The following is an 18,871-nucleotide window of genomic DNA, read 5'->3' on the forward strand; positions in this document are numbered from 1 at the left end:
ATTATACCAGAATTTGACTCCTTCTCCCACCTCTAGTGCTACTACCTGGAATCTAGTCGTGCTCATCTCTCACCTGCATTATCTTAGTTGTCTCCTATCTGGTCTGTCTGCCTCCATTCTCACTCTCTTTAGTTGATTCTCAACACGGCAGCCAGAGTAATTGGTTCAGCACAAGAGTCAGGTCACGTGACTCCTTTGCTCAAAATCTGCCAGTGACTGCAGTTCATTTAGAGGAAAAGTCCAGGTTCTGACAAGGCCTGCTAGGCCCGATCTGAATTGACCCTCCACTACTCTACCCTCATCTCCTAGTACTCTCTCTCTCTCTCTGATATGCCCATGCAGGTACTCTCTTCATGGTGGCCACACTGGCCTCTTGCTGTTCCTTGAACACTCCAGGTCTGCTCTCACCCCAGGACCTTTGCACTTGCTGTTTCTGGTGCTTAGAACACTTCCTCGAGGTATCTGAATGATCCCTACCCTCACTCCCTTCACATCTTTGCTCAAATGTCATATTCTTGTTCAGGCCTTCTCTGACTTCCACCCCTCATTACTCATCTCTCCTATCTGACTTCATTTTTCTCTATAGCTCTTATCACCATCTAACAAACTATATAATTTACTTTATAAGGACAGGGAGGTTTTGTCTGAAATGTTCACTGCTATGTCCCAGGTACCTAGAATGGTGCGTATTGTAGGTACTCAACATGTACTTCTTGGATAAATGAATGGATGAATGAATGCTCTATAGATTCATCTTTTTCCATAGGCAGTTCTCAAGGTTAAACTTTAGAGAGAGGAAGGTGGAATCCTCTCTTTGGGCTCAGACCCAAGTTACACTGTATCCGTCAACATATTCCCAAAGCCTATATTTTGGAGTTACTGAGCACTCTCTTGCCAGAAATAAAGCTTCATATCTTCATCAGGTTCTTTATTATTCCCCAGATTATCAGTTAAATTTGAGAGGAGAATTGGAGTGATTGGTACCCCCAAATTTCCAACAAGGCCCAGTCACCAACCTGTTTGACATTGACATTGGAAAAATTTCTGGTGACATGAAGATTTCTCCATTGTGCTGATAATATTAATTCAGGTGTCTATTCCACAAGAATAGCTGTGTATTGGTAGTTTTGCACTTAGAATTTCCAGGGATTCTAGAACAATAAATAGCTACTTCTTTATATGAAGCTTTTAATAAAAGCTTTTTGGTTACAATTATGAGGCAATATTTTGCCTAATTTCTTATGGAGGGTTTTAAAATATGTGATTTGGGTAGGATGATGTCGCTAGCAAGCTGGGAAAACCTGATGAAAGGAATGGATGGCATAAGAAGGAAAATTCTGGAGGGGATGAGAAGAAGAAGAGGAACTTGAGGGATGCGTTAAGCCCCGAGAAGCGAGCAAGAGGAGCTTAAAGGAAGAGTGGGCCACAAAACGTTCCATAGTCTAGTGTCATGGTAACTTCGGGATGGGCTACTTTGACAGTCAGTGAATGCCAGGGAGACATCACTGGGTGGGAACCGTCCCTGGTGCAACACCTTTTCTCCCAGGGCCTGCAGGTAGGGGAGGGAGGCTGTGTTCCTACAGCTACTGTCAGAAAGTCAGTTCACGGGGTTGCCTCGGGAAGTGGAGAGGTAGAGATAGAAAGATGCTAGAACATTTTCAGATTTTTCTTTAATCCTCCCAACAGCCCTCTGAGGGAAATACTATTATTTCCATTTTATAAATGAGGAAATTGAGTCACAGAGAAGGTGCTAACTAGCCCATGAACACAAGGTGTGGCTGTGAGCGTCAGAGGTGGGCTCCTAATCCCGGCTGACTCCAGAGCTGATGACTGTAACCACGGCACTGTATGGCTGCAAGGCCTGGACAACCTGGCCGGGCACACAGCAGCAGCTCTGCGAGGACCAGTTATCAACAACAGAATAACGCCTAATCATGGAGTGAGCTGGACAAAGAGAAACATCTAAAGCAGCAGAAGTAATGATAATGAGAGCAGCAGAGAGCAACAGAGCTTTTTCAGAAAACATGGGAGACTAGGACACACCAACAAGAGCAAGGAGAGAGCAGAGCAACCCAGTTGAAAGGAAACCAAGGGAGGAGAAAACAAAGCGAACATCAACCCATGCTTTAAGGCAGAAGACTCTTAGCCAAAGTAACAATTCCTGGGGACTGAATCTGCAAAATGTCTTGTGTGACAGTGTACATGCTCTCCATGGAGCACCCCACAGGTACTGACGTGTCAAGAACAAGAGGACACATCTGGGAATGGATGCAGGCAGACCAGGCAAGACATGCTGGCCAGCTCCCTGGGGGAGAGACTGGCCAACAGTACGCATGGATGTGGTCTGCTTATAATGGTAACGTTGTCGAAGATTTCATGCACTCATTTAAGTTGTGCCACTGAATTATTCTGAATGAATATCCTTTTATTTGAAGACTTCATCACTTATTCTAATAGGAATTGAGAGATCGTTGCATACTCTCTAAATCATACCCAGGGAAAGGTAAAGTGAAGCATTTTCATCTTGAGCTCAAAATGATAGCATATCTGTAAAACTTACATGTGATTCCTTACCAATGCCAAAATTAGTATTTCAAGGACCTAAACAGGCAGAGTCGATATAGTGCAAATGCTTGTGTCTGGGTGACTACTGGATCTTAGACTACTACAAAAGCAAGGGCATCCACAGCTACCAGGCTACCTACCCCATAAACACCTCCACCATGGGTTCCACTAACAACCTGGATGAAGCTAAGAGGAAGAGCGGAACAGATGGACGCAGACGTCCTTCTCCATTTGCAAACTCACCTTTCAGGGAGCAACTGGGGAGGCCCCTCACATCTCTGTGGACACTGGCTGAATTATACATTATTTTGATCTCTAGCTAGAAAACTTTACTATGTATAAGACTCCCCTACAGGGCTTATTGAAATATGAGGATTTTTCCCTCCCCCTTCTGGCTCATAGGTTAGGTTTGGGACTTAGAACTTCTACTTTTAACAAGCAATCTTTAAGAAATTCTGAGTTAGACTTTTCTTATGACAATTGGGAGTATTTAAATCTCATTTTCAATCAAATGCTACTTTGAAAATAAATAGGACTTGGCACACAGAAAGGCAGAGAAGAAACTGCTTATTATTCTCAAGAACATAATCAATTTACTTTCCATTTACATCTTTGGTAAAGGAATTTATAAATTATATCCCATGGGATAAATGTGAAAAAAAAGAAGCTTCTATAATACATGTGCACATTCCCTTTGCACGTAGCTAGAATAGCTTTCGTGCTGCCCTCCCATAGGAAGAGGATTCTGTCTTCATGTGATAAAAATAACAACTATAGCTTTGCTATAGCTGTACACATAGCTATGTTTTACTACAAGTGCCAAAGGGTGACATGGGCAAGAGCCTGAGTCCCAGCTCAGTTTCTTCCTTTATAAAATGGAACGATAATCCTCCTCCTTCTACTTCGTGGGTGGGATTGCGGTGAGGGCCAAGTGTAATCACATAGAGGAAAAGAGTGGTGAACTGGCTTAGAAGGAATTACTGTCAGAAGATGTGCTCATTTCTCCTTCTCATATTGGCCCTTTAGCGTACCACCATAACATGCAAGGTTTTGGGAGAGACCAAATCCATTTCTCTGAAGGGAAATCAATGGTTTGAGATCACAGATGATCACAAAACACCCTGAGGGCTGGTTTGTTAATGCAGGAGCCATAGCCTTTCAATGAGATGTTTCGTGAAATTGTTTCATACTCACAGGTTCTACTCATTATGAAAAATTTCCAGATAGAGCCTTTAATTCACGCCTTATGTGGTCAGCTCTGTATCATGCTCTGGTAAGATGCTAATTACTTTGGAAAGTCCTGGGGTGTGGGGCTGGTCCAAGTCACTCAGGTTTGGGATTCTGAAGGTGCCACTTTTCCTAAGGCCTTCCCTGCCACACCTTTTCAGGTTAACACCCCATCTTCTCTCTAACTCTGTTTTTCTTTTATGTGTATTTTGTTGCATGTGGAAGAGCAATATGGGAGTAGAAAAAAAGGTTTTGGGCCAAATAATGCAGTATGGTTGGAAATGCTTTCCTTGTGCAGATTTGGCATAAAAATAAACTTCTCTGGGAGAGGGCTGTTGGTGCTCGTTTTCATTAATATGCTGAAATGATTTCACACCCCCCCCCCCCATTTTGAAGGTTCTTTGAGGCTGATTTCTATTCATTTTTTTTTCTGGGAAAAAAGATAAAATGGGTGTGTGTGGGGGGGAGAGGTGTGAGGGGGCAGGATGCAGAACTCATGAGAAATACTACCATTTGTGTGGTTCTCTTAGTTACATAAGGCTTCGGAGCTTAGATGTCTATGCTTGTGGATTGGTGTCTTCTTAGGAAAAAAGACATTTAGGGAGGGTTTTCTTTTCAAGGTTAGCCATCAGCCAACCTTGAAGGGTAGATAGCAGGTATGGATGTACAGGGCAGGCTTACTTGGACATGGAGACAGAGTACCTGCCCAGGTCACACATCACTGGTAAAAAACCAGTCACACACACACACACACACACACACTCTCAGTCAGTCCTTGGTATACATATAGGAGGACTTCTTTTTCAGGAATTTCTTTTTTAGCATTATAGGGTGGAGTACATGTGTGTGGGCACAGCTACGTGAAAGAAAAACACATTGTTTTCTTTTTGGTTTTACAAGGATCCCTGGAATAAAACCAAAGCTCTTGATTGGCATGGCATTTTCTCAACCAGGATAGAAATTCCATAAGATCAGGGATTGTGGCTGTCCTGGTCACCTGTGAAATCCTGGGGAAGGCTCAATGCCTAGCATGGAGCAAATGCCCAGCAAATATTATTTGACCATTGATCCGGGAAGGGGGAGTTTTGTAGGTTCGTGGCCTACAGGGTGAGTGGGTACCTGGCTGGGGGTCGGTGTAATCCACAGTGTAGCCATCCAGCTGTAGAAGTTCCTGAGGCTCCGCTTTTTTCTCTCGGTAACTGCACATGGCAAAGGTATACTGACTGACCTGGGAAGGGAAAGCACAGAGGGTGAGGTTGGTCCCCTAGAGCCCACCTTCCTTGAAGAAACCCTCACCCTTTAAGCATGTCCTTTCCCCTGGGGCCCTCGGCTCAGGAGCTGGGTTCAAACTGAGTTTCATCACCTCCTGGCTGTGTGATATGGAGCAAGTTACTTAGCCTCTCTGATTCTCTGTTACCTCATCTATAGGCTGGATATAATCTGAGAAGCTACGTTTTCACTCCCTATTGTGCAGACTGAGTGGTGCTTAGTAACGCTTGATAACAGTTGGCTATTATCATTGTTGCTCTTATTTTAATTGGGTTAAGCTACATGAAGTTGCCAGCTTTGTAGGTCAAAACTTATTGAATAGTGGCAGTTGTATAGGTTCTACCTAACATGACTACGGCCTTCGCTGAGACGGCCATGCTCACAGACATAACCACAGGCCTGGTCAGAAGTTAGGGACCACACTGTCATTTATTTATGCCCAACTTTTTAATATATTTTAGCATTTGTTTTATGCAGACAATTGTCAGCATCAAGCCACACATTTCATCTCCCTTCTCTCTTTCCCCTGAAAGAATGCTTTTGGTTCCTTTAAAATCTCTTCCCTTTATTTCAGACAAACGCAGGAGTGACGCGCTGTCATGAGCAACGAGTGCTTGACTGCTACGTGCCCATCACGGTATAGCCATCCGCAGCCCTGACAGCACGGCCATGGTCACCGGTGCAGCCCTCAGTCCTGACACAGGCTTGATGCCGGTGCCGGGTGGGGACTCTGAGGCCACAGGCCGGCCTCAGGGCCCTGTCGCCACGGTGTGTGCAGATCCAGCGTGGACACTAGCCTTTCTGCATCTGGCTGGTCTGCAAGGAGCCTGTGGGAGAACAAGCATCTTCGGGCTGGAGGCTAAACGCTCGTGGGCATATTTACCATCCACGCATGTCAAATGTCTCGGCAAAGGAGTGCCACATCCCTCATCTCTTAGTTCCCTTTATTTAAGGAGACACTTTCTAAGTGAACTTTGATTCCTGCTGGGGATGTTTTCAGTCTCCTTCTCCATGGTGAGATTTATCTTTTGTAAAATGGTGATAAAGAACTGGCACTCTCCAGCCCTGCAGGTACCTCCTGCACAGTCTGCATGGCCTGCAGGTCCCCGTGGGGACAAAAAGGGAGTCTGTGGGAGGACGTTTTACTGGTTGGTTTATCTGTTGCTGCCCTCTGTTGGTCCTGATGAAAACTTTCTGTCCAACTTTGGTTTCTTTATAATGCACAGTTTGCAGAACATGTTCTTTACATTGCAAGGTCTTGGTGAGATTCAAGGGAAACAAGGCTAGATGACTAAGAGTATTTCCGTAAGTTGAAAGTATTATTCTTTGCAATGAGCAGAACATCCAGTAACATCCTCTTCTTCTGAAAGTGAGGCTTAAGAGTGTGAGCTTGGGGGCCCCATCCCAGGTCTGATAAGCTGTCACCTTTCTAAGTCTCAAAGTCCTCATCTGTATTATACCTGCACCTTATTAGTGCTAGAGGATTAATTGAGCCGTGAAGGGCTTTATACAGTATGTGTGACACATAACAAATTACATATGCATTTACGTAAGCAGTTTCCTTGCATCTGGCACTAACATTCTAATATAGCATTGCTGAGTAGGTGTGTTTGCCTACTAGATGATAAATCCTTTGAAGGTGGCCTAGGGAGTCATACATTTTGGTTACATTCCCCTTCCCATAAACTAAATCCACCATACAGTGGGCGTTCACTAATTGAGTCTCATTGGTTCCAGAAATTTGAGTACGTATAATCTAATAAAGAGGTTCTTTTTTTTTCCTTCCCCATTTACATGTTACTGGAAGTACAACACCAGGCTTTTCCGGCTCCTTACTGGTCCCACAGATAACTGATACCTCAGGCCTACTCCCCCGACCCCCAGCATGACCGTGAGCACAGATATTCCTGGAAGAATTGGAAAGTGATTTTTACCTGTCTCTGTCAACAAAAGAGGTGATACAATTTGCTAATGTGATGATTAGCCAAACAAACAGAGAGATGCAGACACTCACTTAAGATCAGAAAAAAATCACAACAGAAGGGTGTTATTTCAAGATCATGAATTTACTATTTCTACATGCTTTGGGCTTTTTGATTTTCCTTCTATTTTAGTTGCTGCTTTCTTCGAGCCCTGTATGCTGCTGCCCTCTTCTGGTAATACTCTGAAGTTGTCCGACAAATGGGCTAAAATAAACTTGAGTTTTAACTTGGGATTTGGCAACTTACTTTAGGAAATAAAAGGGGGTGGGGCGGTAATTTCTCTTCGAATATTTCTAATTATTGCAAGTTTGGGGGGAACTTCAGTTTTTCTAGAGTGCCTGAGAGGGAAGAAATACCAAAGGTTTGGGAACATGTTGATATTTTTTTAAGCTTCCGTTAGGCATCACCAAGTGAAAGCTATTCGCAGTCAAACGCATGTTTGTCTGTCACGGTAAAATTCTACTTAAACGATATTTAATGAAAATTAATGATTACTGCTGTTGTAATGACGGCATAAAAGCCTGGAATATATGTTAGAGAGTCAGTCACCCCTGGCTAAAAGCCTGGACTAGAACAACAGAAAACAGAAAGTGCTAGTAATCTCAAGTGATATCTGAGAGTGCACTTTTGAGGGGAGGACTTCAAGGACTACAGTTTTTACATCTTTCGGATTTTTAGCTGGTATGTACTGTCTCATGAAATCATGGGACGGGCAGTAGGGACTTCTGAGGCTAGAGTCTTTGAGGTTTTGTTTTAAAGGTGGCTGAACTTTAAGTACACAAGGAACCCTTTAGCTCCTTTCCAAACAGTTATTTAAATTAGGGAAAGGTTTGAAATAATGTTTCTTAAAGAGTGGACTGAGGCCACCTTTGTCATTTGTTTGTAGTGGGGGTAGGTTATAAATATGCAGATTTTTAAGTCAGACAAATTAAAATAGGATCTTAGGTCAGGGTGGACCTCAAGAATCTCTATATATTTTTCATAACTGTCTCAGGTTTTTCTTAAGGCACACGTAAGTTTGACAACTATTGTTTTATCATAGAGGAACTGTCTAGAAATTTTAAAGTTGCCTCGAGTTTCAATTATATTTAGCAACTAGAGTCTAGTTATGAGATAAGAGGGTTAGTCCTTTTTTGTCCCTGACTCTCCCCTCTTCTTCCTCCCACCCATGGAAGACTAAAATACTTGGACACACAACTAACGATAGAATACATTTTGTCTAATGCCCTTTCCTTTCCTTTCCTTTCCTTTCCTTTCCTTTCCTTTCCTTTCCTTTCCTTTCCTTTCCTTTCCTTTCCTTTCCTTTCCCTTCCTTTTCTATCTTTGAGAATAACTCAGCTGTCATTTTTACAGAACTCTGGTTACTAGCCCTGTCTACAGTTCACATACATTTCAGAAAAGAATTCTTTCTTTATGGCAGATTCATTCAACAAAACTTGGGTATATTTTGGCGCTGGGAATATAAAGACATACAAAACCAGATATAGTTCCTGCCCTCATGTCTAGTGGGAAGGCAGACATTAATCACATCTTCGCAGAAATGTATGATAAGTGTTAAAAAGGTGATAAGTATTAAAAAGAGAGATGATCCTGGAAGAGCTTGGGGATTTGGTCTAGTTGGGTGGTCAGGGAAGGTTTTCATGAGGAAACACTGACTGACGGAGTCAAGATGTGAGGATGGAGAAAATGTTTATGATGCGACGCACACAATTCCTGGGACCAAGGACCATTTTCATGTGACGTGGTTGTGTATGAAGAATCACAGTCTAAATACCAGGTTCCTGACTGACACTAAGGCCCTTTGGCGGAGTAGAGGGAGAATGAGCTTGGAGCTCTACAGACCTGGCTTTGATTCTCAGATGCATTACTTTCTAGGTTGTGGTCCCGGGCAGTTCAGTTAACTTTGCTGGGACTCAACTGCATTATCTTTCGATGGTGATGATAACAACTGGGGGACATTTCTTACGTTTGCATGCAGAGGACTCCTTTCCCCGGGTGACTGAACACTGACCTTCCTTGGGGGACCCTCCTCTCCTCCACTTTCAGGCCACATAGTTTGTGTAGGGCTAATTATACCTCTAGCTGCAGGTGGGCTGCGTGGCACGTGTGGCCCAGGCGTGGCCAATCGCCAGTGCCTCTCCTTGGTTAGAGGGATTGGTGCAGGGAAGGGCACGGGACCACTTTGGACAACCTTCATCAGTATCACCTGGTGAGCTTGTAAAATGTACAGATTCTTGGGTCGCAGCCCTCTGGACGGCACCTTGGGGTCTGCATGTCAAATAGCAGCCGGTGCAGGTGGTCCAGGTCCTCACTTGGGGAACACTGTCTTATCTTGTAGGAACACTTAAGTCTCTGGCACAGAAACACCCTGAAACTGCTTCATTCCTTTCACAGTTGGTGGGGCAGACTCCAGCCACAACCATAATAATTTTAACCCTGATCCTTAAAAATGAGAATTGCCGCTTTGGATCCACACCCCTTTGAGGATGTCCTTTGTCCTGGCTGCTGGGAAGTCCATTTATAATCTGTCTTTTTTTCCCCCCAAGGTAGTAGCACTAGAAAGAAATTTCACACAGGGAGAATTTGAATATTTCTGTATTACAACAAAATGTAGACTCTGTGTGCGTGTGTGTGTGTGCGTGTGTGTGTGTGTGTGTGTGTGTGTGTGAGAGAGAGAGAGAGAGAGAGAGAATGGGGCAGGAGAAGAGATGATTTTGAGGAGACTCATGCTGGATGTGTCTTACTCCTAGGACTTTCGAACAAATGTCCCTGTATTAAATCTAATGGAATTCATAATTGTGTTGGAGAACACATAGTTGTGTTGCAAACTCTCTCCAAAAATCACTCCATGAGATCTGACATCTGAGTGGAAAGGAACCAATATTCAGTAAGTCACTTGGGTAGCCACGTTTCCTGCGTGGGGGTTTGCACACTGCCCCCCCACAGAGCTCCCTCTGAGGCTGCCAGGGGACTGGGGCAGGCTGCGTGGGATCTGCTTCCTTCTTCTGCTCCCTCATTCTTCCCTCAGATTGACCAGAGTGCTTCTCCTAGTTGCACCTGCATTTTGAGTTTCCATGGAAGGGTCCGGTGGCTAACAAGGAAGGGAAAATAATTTGCATGTATGACTGAACTCCACATTGCATGCAGCTGTTGGGTGATCGTCACTGTCTGGCTGCCATCTTTCTCTTCAAGCAACTCGGGATAGTTCTGCTGCCCCTGCACGGGGCCAGCAATGGTGCCCTTGAACTTATCTCCTGCAACTATGTTGGTATCGGAGCTGTTTCAAATGGGGTGAGTATTCTCTTTATTATTTTGACAAAGCATATATAGATGCGATAAGTTCAACAATGGAGAAGGAAAAACAGGAAGAATCCAAAAATAATGCAGTGTTTCCTAGGTCAGCCAGCAAAATTGCTTTTAGACATTATTGTGGTGAACAGGACAAGAAAAGAAAGAGAAGACCTGAGTTCTCATCCTGGCTCTCCCATTACTATTGTGATGGTGGGGCTGTCACCTCCGCAGGCCACAGAAGTTGTTAAGGAAGGAATCTGACTTAGGTTGAAACAGAAGGTTTAATTTGGGAGATCGATATAACCAATACATCTCAGTGGCTCTTTAAAGTTAAAGAGAATCACATGTATTGAAACATCTCATCAAATCCTGACATTCTTCTCTTGAGCCCTTTTAGGAAAGACACTGAACTTTAGATGGGTTGTACCCTTTTATGATTTTCACAAGTGAGCACAGAGCTTGCTTTTTAGCTACTGTGCGAGTCGTGTCTTCTCTGTGTGGAAGCTTCAGTGCGAAGGCCTTAAAACATCTATGTTCTAGGTGCAAACTCATCTTCTCCTTTTCCATTCAGTGCATGTTGTACAGACATGGCTTCATTGATATTTTGGGCACATTTCTTCTTGTGTTTTTCCTGAAGAGTTTTCCCCTAAAATATTTTCCAAAGTAAGAGGTCAGCTACTTCCCTAAGAACTTCATTATTTCAAAGATTCTCAGAGAAAAGTCGTGTGTCCAGTGGAGCAATAACTGGTTCACTCAGAGTGGGAGAGGAGACTCCATATCTTGGTGAGAGGGCCACTTGTCCCACTTCCTCTGGGAAGTTGTCTCTCTCCAGGCCACATGATCTTTCCTTTCTCAGAACCACTCGAGGCCTTGCTGGGGCTCTTCTCCTCTCTGCCTTTTCCTTCTTTCTTCCACCAAACATTTCCTGAATGTCCGTACCATATGCTGAGCTAAGGGATGTACGTGTGCAGTGGGTGGAACAGGGAAGGACACCAAGATGAATCACACAGAACTAGCCATGAAACAGCACATAGTCTACTGAGGGTGGCCAACGTATAGTCTCCTAAGTGATTCCAAGGAGGCTGCTATGCCTAGTGAGAGTACTGAAGGGGAGAACCACCAATAATTCAGCACTGCTTCTTTCGATGTATCTTGTCTCTCCATCTACACTGTGCTCTCTTTAGAGTGGACATCAGTTGTTTTTGCCTGCTCCGCGTCCATTTCGCCTTCTGATAATGACATCCTGTTTTCATCTTGGACACAGCCCAGTGGGCCTGTTAATGAAAGTACCATGGCCTGTCCCTGCTAAACATTAGATGTGTTAGCCAAGCTGGACCAACACAATTCTCTCTCTCTCAAATTTGGCCCTCAAGTAGAGATGTGAGGATTGAGAATGGCCAGAGCCCATTTTGCCTTATGGCCACATGGATGACAGTGGCCATGGTTTCCACCACTTGGATTTCTGGGAGTAGTCTGGGCTCTGTTTGTAATAAGGACGAGTCATTCAGCTCTTTCAACAATCCCCTCCCTCAAGAGGTTTCCAATACATTCCTTTTCTTTTTAAAAAAATCTTAATTAGCTTGAGTCTATTTCTGACGTTTTTATATAAAGAACTCTATCAGGTACTCTTCTGGAAGTGTGAGACTGGGCCTCATAGTTCTTTTCTCTGACCTATCAACATGCCTTACACAAAGTGGGTACTCAATAAATATTGGTCAGTTAATAGTCTGAGGAAATACATCTCAGGATAAAATGTCTTCCACTGCTTTGCTGTGTATTATTTGAGGGGGTTGGGCATAATTCCAAAGTTTTCCTTTGGCTACTTTATTTTAAGGTTTTCTTGTACCCTGTAGCAATTGTGAAAGCAAAGATCGCCTCTTGTTATCATCATGAATACTGATTATTACTATACTAAGGCTATTCGGAACAGCATTTAATAGTAGTTTGATTAATATAAAATGCACAAAAGTCTTTCTTCTTTGTGTATGTTTCAATGCTAAATAAAAAGAACTCTTGGCAAAACTAAAAAAAAAAACAAACAAAAAAACAAAACAAACAAACAAACAAAAAAACAAAAATTACTTCTTGTTCACAGCCAGAGAGATACATTTTGCCTAGAGGCCCAGACTTGAGTAAATCTGTAGAATGTCTCATCTTAGAAGCTCAGGGTTGGTGAAACTTTCAAAGCTATTTAGGCCTAAGAGGCAGTTGCTTCATAGTGAGGTTTCAGAATTGATAGTGATCAGAATACTAACCAGTACTTGTAGCCAGCAAAGTAACCCAATAAACACTGTTAGCTACTAAATTACAAGTTGACTCACTTTGTGATGTCTTTCAGAGTACAGCATAAATTAACTTTTTGCAATTGAATTACAGTTTACATGCTCTGGTGGAGCCTGCAAATTAAAAAAGAGGCAATGGCAAATTCCTTGTAACTGAAAAATCCTAATGCAAAAAACAAACAAACCGAAACAAGAAAAAAAGGGAAGGATTTTCAAGGATATATATTACTATTTCTGGACATTTTTTTTTTCCTTAAAGAAACACTCAAAGAGCTAAGATACTATGTATATATTAGTAATGTGTTGTTAATATCAATATCTGTATCTGTATCTTTATACATAGATAATCTGCGCGGCATGGTTAATAACAGTCCCAATTGGGGAAGCCCAGAAGTCTATCAAAAAGGAAATTCTAGTCTCCAGAAAGTAAATCTTAAAAATTCTCACCACAAGAAAAAAAAAAGGGGGGGGGCGGCGGGAGGAATTTACAGGTTTTTAGAGCCAGAGCAATATGTACAAACATGGAAAAATGTCTACAATGATTTATTTTTTAAAGCAAGTTGCAGAACAATATGAAGAGTTTGATTATCTCTGGTTAAAAAAAAGTCTACCTGGAGAGAGATGTTCCAGACTGTTAAGCATAGTTATAGGAGGTCAGTTAAGACTTCAGGAAATCTCAGGCATCAAGAGAATGGCGTGCTCTCCTACAGGTAATTAGAACTCAAACACACTAAACAATAAAATAGATGTAAGAAGTTCCAGTAAACTCTGAATATTCCCATAATGAGTATCTTAGTGCCTTTAGAAACAGCAGATTTTTCTAAAACAACGTGAACGTCCCAGTGCCCTAACGAGGCACATGCTCGCTCCCTCCCTGGGGTCCTCCATTACTGACAGTATGCGGGGGCTGGGGGGTCGTCACTTCTACTTATGTAATTCTCTATTGTCAGAATGAAAAAGTATTGAGCACGCGTCATTTTTTTAAATTTTAAAGTGATATAAAAATAGGAAAAGGAGCAAAAGGGAGCCCTCTGGATACTGAAATGTTCTGGATCCCTCTGAATGGTGGTTATGTGGCTACATCATATGTAAAAATTCATTGAGCTAAATGCTTGAGCTTTGTGTACTTCAGGTAAGTTTACATCAACAAAAAACATTAAGTCTATCAAATCTTTAAAACTAATGGCCCTTAAGACTGACATTAGAGTTGAAGAGTTACCTGCACCAGTACAAAAAACCTTTTCTTCCATCTCTTCCAGACATTCTTACCGATGGCCCATAATACCTAAGGGAAAGGAGAAAGACGTTGCATTAATGCTTTGAACGAGGGACACTGTTTAATACACTGTGGTGTGAAGCTTCATAAACAAGGAAAGGCACACGGCTCAGAAACAGAAAGCAGATTTTGGAAGCTGTGTGTTTGAGGATAAGAAACAGCAGGCAAGTTTCACTCCTACTTATAGAAGGAATTGTGCCCCATCCTCAGATTGTGTTGGATTCTTTGACTGATTCCAGAAAACACTTTGGAAAATGTTACACTGTGACTTAATTTGTATATGTGCTAAAAGTTTTTTTTTTTTTTTTTTTTTTTTTTTTTTTTTTTTTTTTAAGGTAGGGAAACTCCTGAAAGGTGTCGTACACGAGAGAAAAAAAAAAGTGCTAAATCTCACAACTACCAACTCCTTTACCTCTTGTCAAGTCTCATTCAGGAAAACCTTCCCTCATTTTCTTTTGCTGTAATTCTGTCAAATGCAGGTATATTACAGGGGAGAAGTTTCATGTTAACATAGAAAGTCCTTCCTACACTCCTTCCCTTTTCCCCAAATGCTCTTCTGTTGATGAAAATTAATCTTTAAACAGAAAAATGAAATAATAAGGAAGGTTAACAACTACAGAGGCACAGGTCAGCGGTGTCTGGAGATTTTAAGATGAGTGTTAGTAATTCATTCATGAATTATCCCGTTGGCCTTGTGGATTGTTCCATGAATGGGCACTGATCAAGGAAGTGAGGCTGCTGGTTTTCAGGCTCTATCTGACCAAGTAAGGAGAGACTTGGTCATACTCAAATACATGCAAATACTCGCGTTCCCAAACTGGCTTTATTCGCTATCAAAACCACTGGACAACTTCCAAATCCTCACTTCACCAAGAATCAGACAATTCTGCTTTAGAACATAAAGAAGAATACACCTACTTAGAATTTATACTGTTTGACAAATGTCAGGGGCTCTTGGAGTGACTAGTGGCCAAAATCTACTCAGACTTTCAAGCCAGAAACCCAGAGATCAGCCTGGGTCCTTCTGTTTCCCCATCCATAGTCCTCAATTGCCAAGTGCAGTTGATTTTCACCTCCTGCAGAGTTCTTCACTCTGCTCAGTCCCAGCCACATTTTTGCTTCCATGGACAACTCTAAGGGAACATCTTGATGGGCTTCAGGGACACCAGAATGATTTTCATCCTCCTCCTGGTTGTGAGATACATTCTACCATCTACAAATGCTATCTTGGCTTTCGCTGCTGAAACTCCTTCAGTGGGTCTCCCCTATTTACATGAAGGGAGCCCCAAGCTTTGGCCATTCACATTCCACTTTCATGATTTATCCCGTATCTGTCCACCTAGTCTATGATTTTCTTGAAATTTTTCTCTAAATTGAATTACTTCACATGACTAAATTTATTTTGAAAGAAAATTTTATATTATAGCCTATTATATATATAATACATTACGTAATTATATTAATATTATTATATGTGGCACACATTAAAATACATTAGTAACTACACACATTAGTAACTATGTGTGTCTGTATATCAGTAAACTATCTTGTGTACCACTAGTGGAATGAATACACTCAGGGAAACCTGAGCATATGGAGACGGAATCTAGCATCTTGACCTGGTGAGAAACCTCATCATTTCCCCGCCCTGCTTAACTCTCTAGACTCAGTTTCTGCACAGTATCTATAATTACTGAGCACACCATCCAGTTTCACACCTCCACAACTTTGTACATGTTATGCAGCTGGGAATGCTTTCTCCCTCAACTCCTGAAGTTAGAACTCGTATTCCTTCCCTTGATGTCATCGCCTCCTGGGCTCCGTAGATAAATTCTGCTGCTAGCAATAATTGATTTGCTTTTCTATTTATTGCATCTATTCTGTGAGCTCCTCTATGGAAGGAACCTTCTTTCTAAATTCCTAGCACAGTTCTTATACCGTTGGCCTTGAGCAGCATGGGTTTGAACTGCGCACGTCCACTTATATGCAGATTTTAACAAATAAATACAGTCAGCCATTGTGGATGTGGTTCCACATCCACAAGATTCAACCAATAGCGGTTCAAAATAGTGTTTTTGCATCCCCAACAGCAGTTTTCCAACCTTGGGTTCTTGCGGATTTCAGCCCTGATTGAATCTGCAGATGTGAAGGGCCGACTGCAGAGTCAAAAGTCATACGTGGCCTTTCGACTTCGTGGGTCTCAGTGCCCATAACTGCAGCATTGTTGAGGGGCCGAATGTAGACAGTAGGTGGTCAATAAATATTTGCTACATTTTAATTGGTTTTAAATGCCGTGTTCTTGGAAAACCAGAGTGATTTTTATAAAGATTTTTGATGAGATTTTAAAACATTGCATAAAGATATGCAATACATTGCCAAGTTTTTCGTGTTTTCCTTCTAAACTATATCCCATCTATTTCTATCTCCTCTGCTATTACCCAGTCAAACCACCATAATGTCCACCTGGCCCATGGCAACAGACTTCTAACTGGTATCCCTGCTTTCACTCTTGCCCCTGTACTCCATTCATTACACAGCAGACAGAGTGATCTTTTAAATGGGTAAATCAGATCACTAATACAGTCACTCCAGATAAGGCTGGAAAACTAGGGAAGGGTTTCAGTCAGGGGAGTGACACACTTATATTTCTATTTATGATGATCCCAGCGGCTGCTGGGTGATGAATGCATTATAGCTGGAAGGGGCAAGAAGGAAGGTAGGGAGACAGAGAGGAGATGGTCACAGTGGTGCAGAGGAGAGAGAGAATGGAGGCGGAGGCCGTGGAAATGGTTGGATGGTGGGTAAGTTCATCAGCCCCGAAGCCAACACGGTCAGCTGTTTGTTACATGGATCACTTAGCTGTTCTGGACAGTGCTCGCAACCTTTCTGAAGTGATATATTAACATGTGCATGGTGGAAATGTAATAGAAATGTAAGAGTATAGTCTTCCAGTTCTGGTTCTGCAGGTTACTCTGAGCTGTTAGGCAATCTGCTTATCCTCTTGGTGTTCTGGAAACAGGAGCTGTCGTGGGGATTAAATGAGATGATGCTTGGGAAGTGTAAGCATGAGGTCTGGCCGGAGAAGATGTACAATAAATATCAGCCTTATTATAAAACATCTCTGTTTACAGAGGAAAGCATATTATTCACTACTTGTAGTAAATAATAGCTAAACACGTGAAAGGAAATCTTCCTGGACATATGTACATAGATGAAATAAAAGATCGAATAAAGAAAGTGTGTGAAAAGTTTTGTATTTTTAGTAATGGCTGGCAAGGTTGTAACAGTCTCATACTTTCCTGGAATCACATCTGGCAGCTCCTATCCATTTTCTCTTTCCCCTTAATTTGAATCCACATAGAGAGATTGGAAGCCATGAACAGAGCTACATTTAAAGTGTTTATAGTTTTAGTGGATGAGACTGGAGGTAGGAAAAGACCCTTAGAATGCAATTCATATTGAATCATTAACTTTCCCTTCATACCTAGTTTCCCCGAAAATAAGACCTAGCCGGGTGGACAATCAGCTCTAATGCGTCTTTTGGAGCAAAAATTAACATAAGACCCAGGCTTATTTTAATATAAGACCGGATATAATATAATATAATATAATATAATATAATATAATATAATATAATATAATATAATATAAAAGATAATGATATAATACTGGGTGTTATATTAATTCATGTTCCAAAAGACTCATTAGAGCTGATTGCCTGGCTAGGTCTCATTTTCGGGGAAACATGGTAGCTACCACTTAATATAGTTTCACTAGACTTCTGCGCTATGCCAAGCAGTTTACATGAATTTATTATACCCACCTGGAGGGATTAAGAGCTTGAACCTGGAGCCATGCTACCTTTGTTTGTATGTGACCTTGTACAAGTTACTAGACTTATCTCTACCTTAGTTTTCTCATCTGCACAATGGAGATAATAATAATAATAAAAATAAAGGTACCTACTTTCATGGGTTGTGAGGATTAAAGTAGTTAATGAAATGTAAAGTGCTTAGAACGATATCTGTCACAAAGTAAATATTATTATTAGGTATGTCATTATGCTATTATCCCTATTTTTCATGAGAAAACTGAAGTTCAGAAAGTTCAAGTAACTTCCCTAGGGTTGTTCAGTTGGTGACTAACATAGCCAGAATTTAAACTCAGAACAGCCAGGTTCTAGAACACTCTTTTCACTATGCTATTCTTTCCACTCTAGATGACAAACTGGTTTCTTTCCTGAAATAAGAACGTGAATTGCTATTCTCACTGAACAGAGAAGATTTCTGGTGACAAGCTTTTGAATGGGGACACTGAGTGGGACCAGAGAAAAATTCACAATCCTCCTTTGGAAAGTATCCACTGGTTAGCATGAAGGAGGGACTTTCCTTCTGAGGTTTTCCTTAGAATTTATTGCTAATTGGCACATACCAGAAGGTGTCAAAACTGAGAAAAACTGAGGGCTGCCATGGACTGTTTCTGTCTAGTCAGCTCCGGCTCTGTATTTTATTAGATCAAAACAGGCTCATTAAACAGAATGCAAAATACCTGGAGCAGGTGGAAGTACTATTATTGCAGATGTACAGGTGGCTTTCCACCTCTATCTCCACACACTACAGACAGATCTATCTGTGTCAACATTACTGGCCCTCAACTGTCTCTTTAGACCATCCAGATATGTGGGAATTTGGGTTTACGAATAGATAAATCAGCATTTTAGTGTAGTGAGCAGAAGTTTAGCCTAGTGGTTGTATCTCAGACTCAGGTGGAAACACCTAGGTGAGAATTCTAGCCCTGCTATTGACTTTGGCTTAGCTGCCCTGTGCCTCAGTTTCCTTAGCTGTAAAATGGGGAGAGCATAGGATCTACTCCATTCAGTTGTTATAAGGATTGATGGAGATGATGCAGGTCAAGTGTTTAGCATAGTAACTGGCATATAGTAAGTTCTCGGTAATGTTAGGCATTATTGTTGTTCGTTG

At 41.8% G+C, this 18,871-nt stretch overlaps 1 protein-coding gene across 1 annotated transcript in view; it reads right to left on the minus strand.

Annotated features, from left to right (window-relative positions):
- The window catches only part of CADPS (calcium dependent secretion activator), a 461,279-nt gene that overhangs the window by 150,832 nt on the left and 291,576 nt on the right, over positions 1–18,871 (minus strand). The window contains 2 exon segments of the mRNA XM_033131706.1: positions 4,912–5,020; positions 13,836–13,901. Of these exon segments, the coding sequence (XP_032987597.1) occupies positions 4,912–5,020; positions 13,836–13,901 (175 nt within the window).

The sequence above is a fragment of the Rhinolophus ferrumequinum genome, chromosome 17 (genome assembly GCF_004115265.2).
Source record: "Rhinolophus ferrumequinum isolate MPI-CBG mRhiFer1 chromosome 17, mRhiFer1_v1.p, whole genome shotgun sequence".
Lineage (NCBI taxonomy): Eukaryota > Metazoa > Chordata > Mammalia > Chiroptera > Rhinolophidae > Rhinolophus > Rhinolophus ferrumequinum.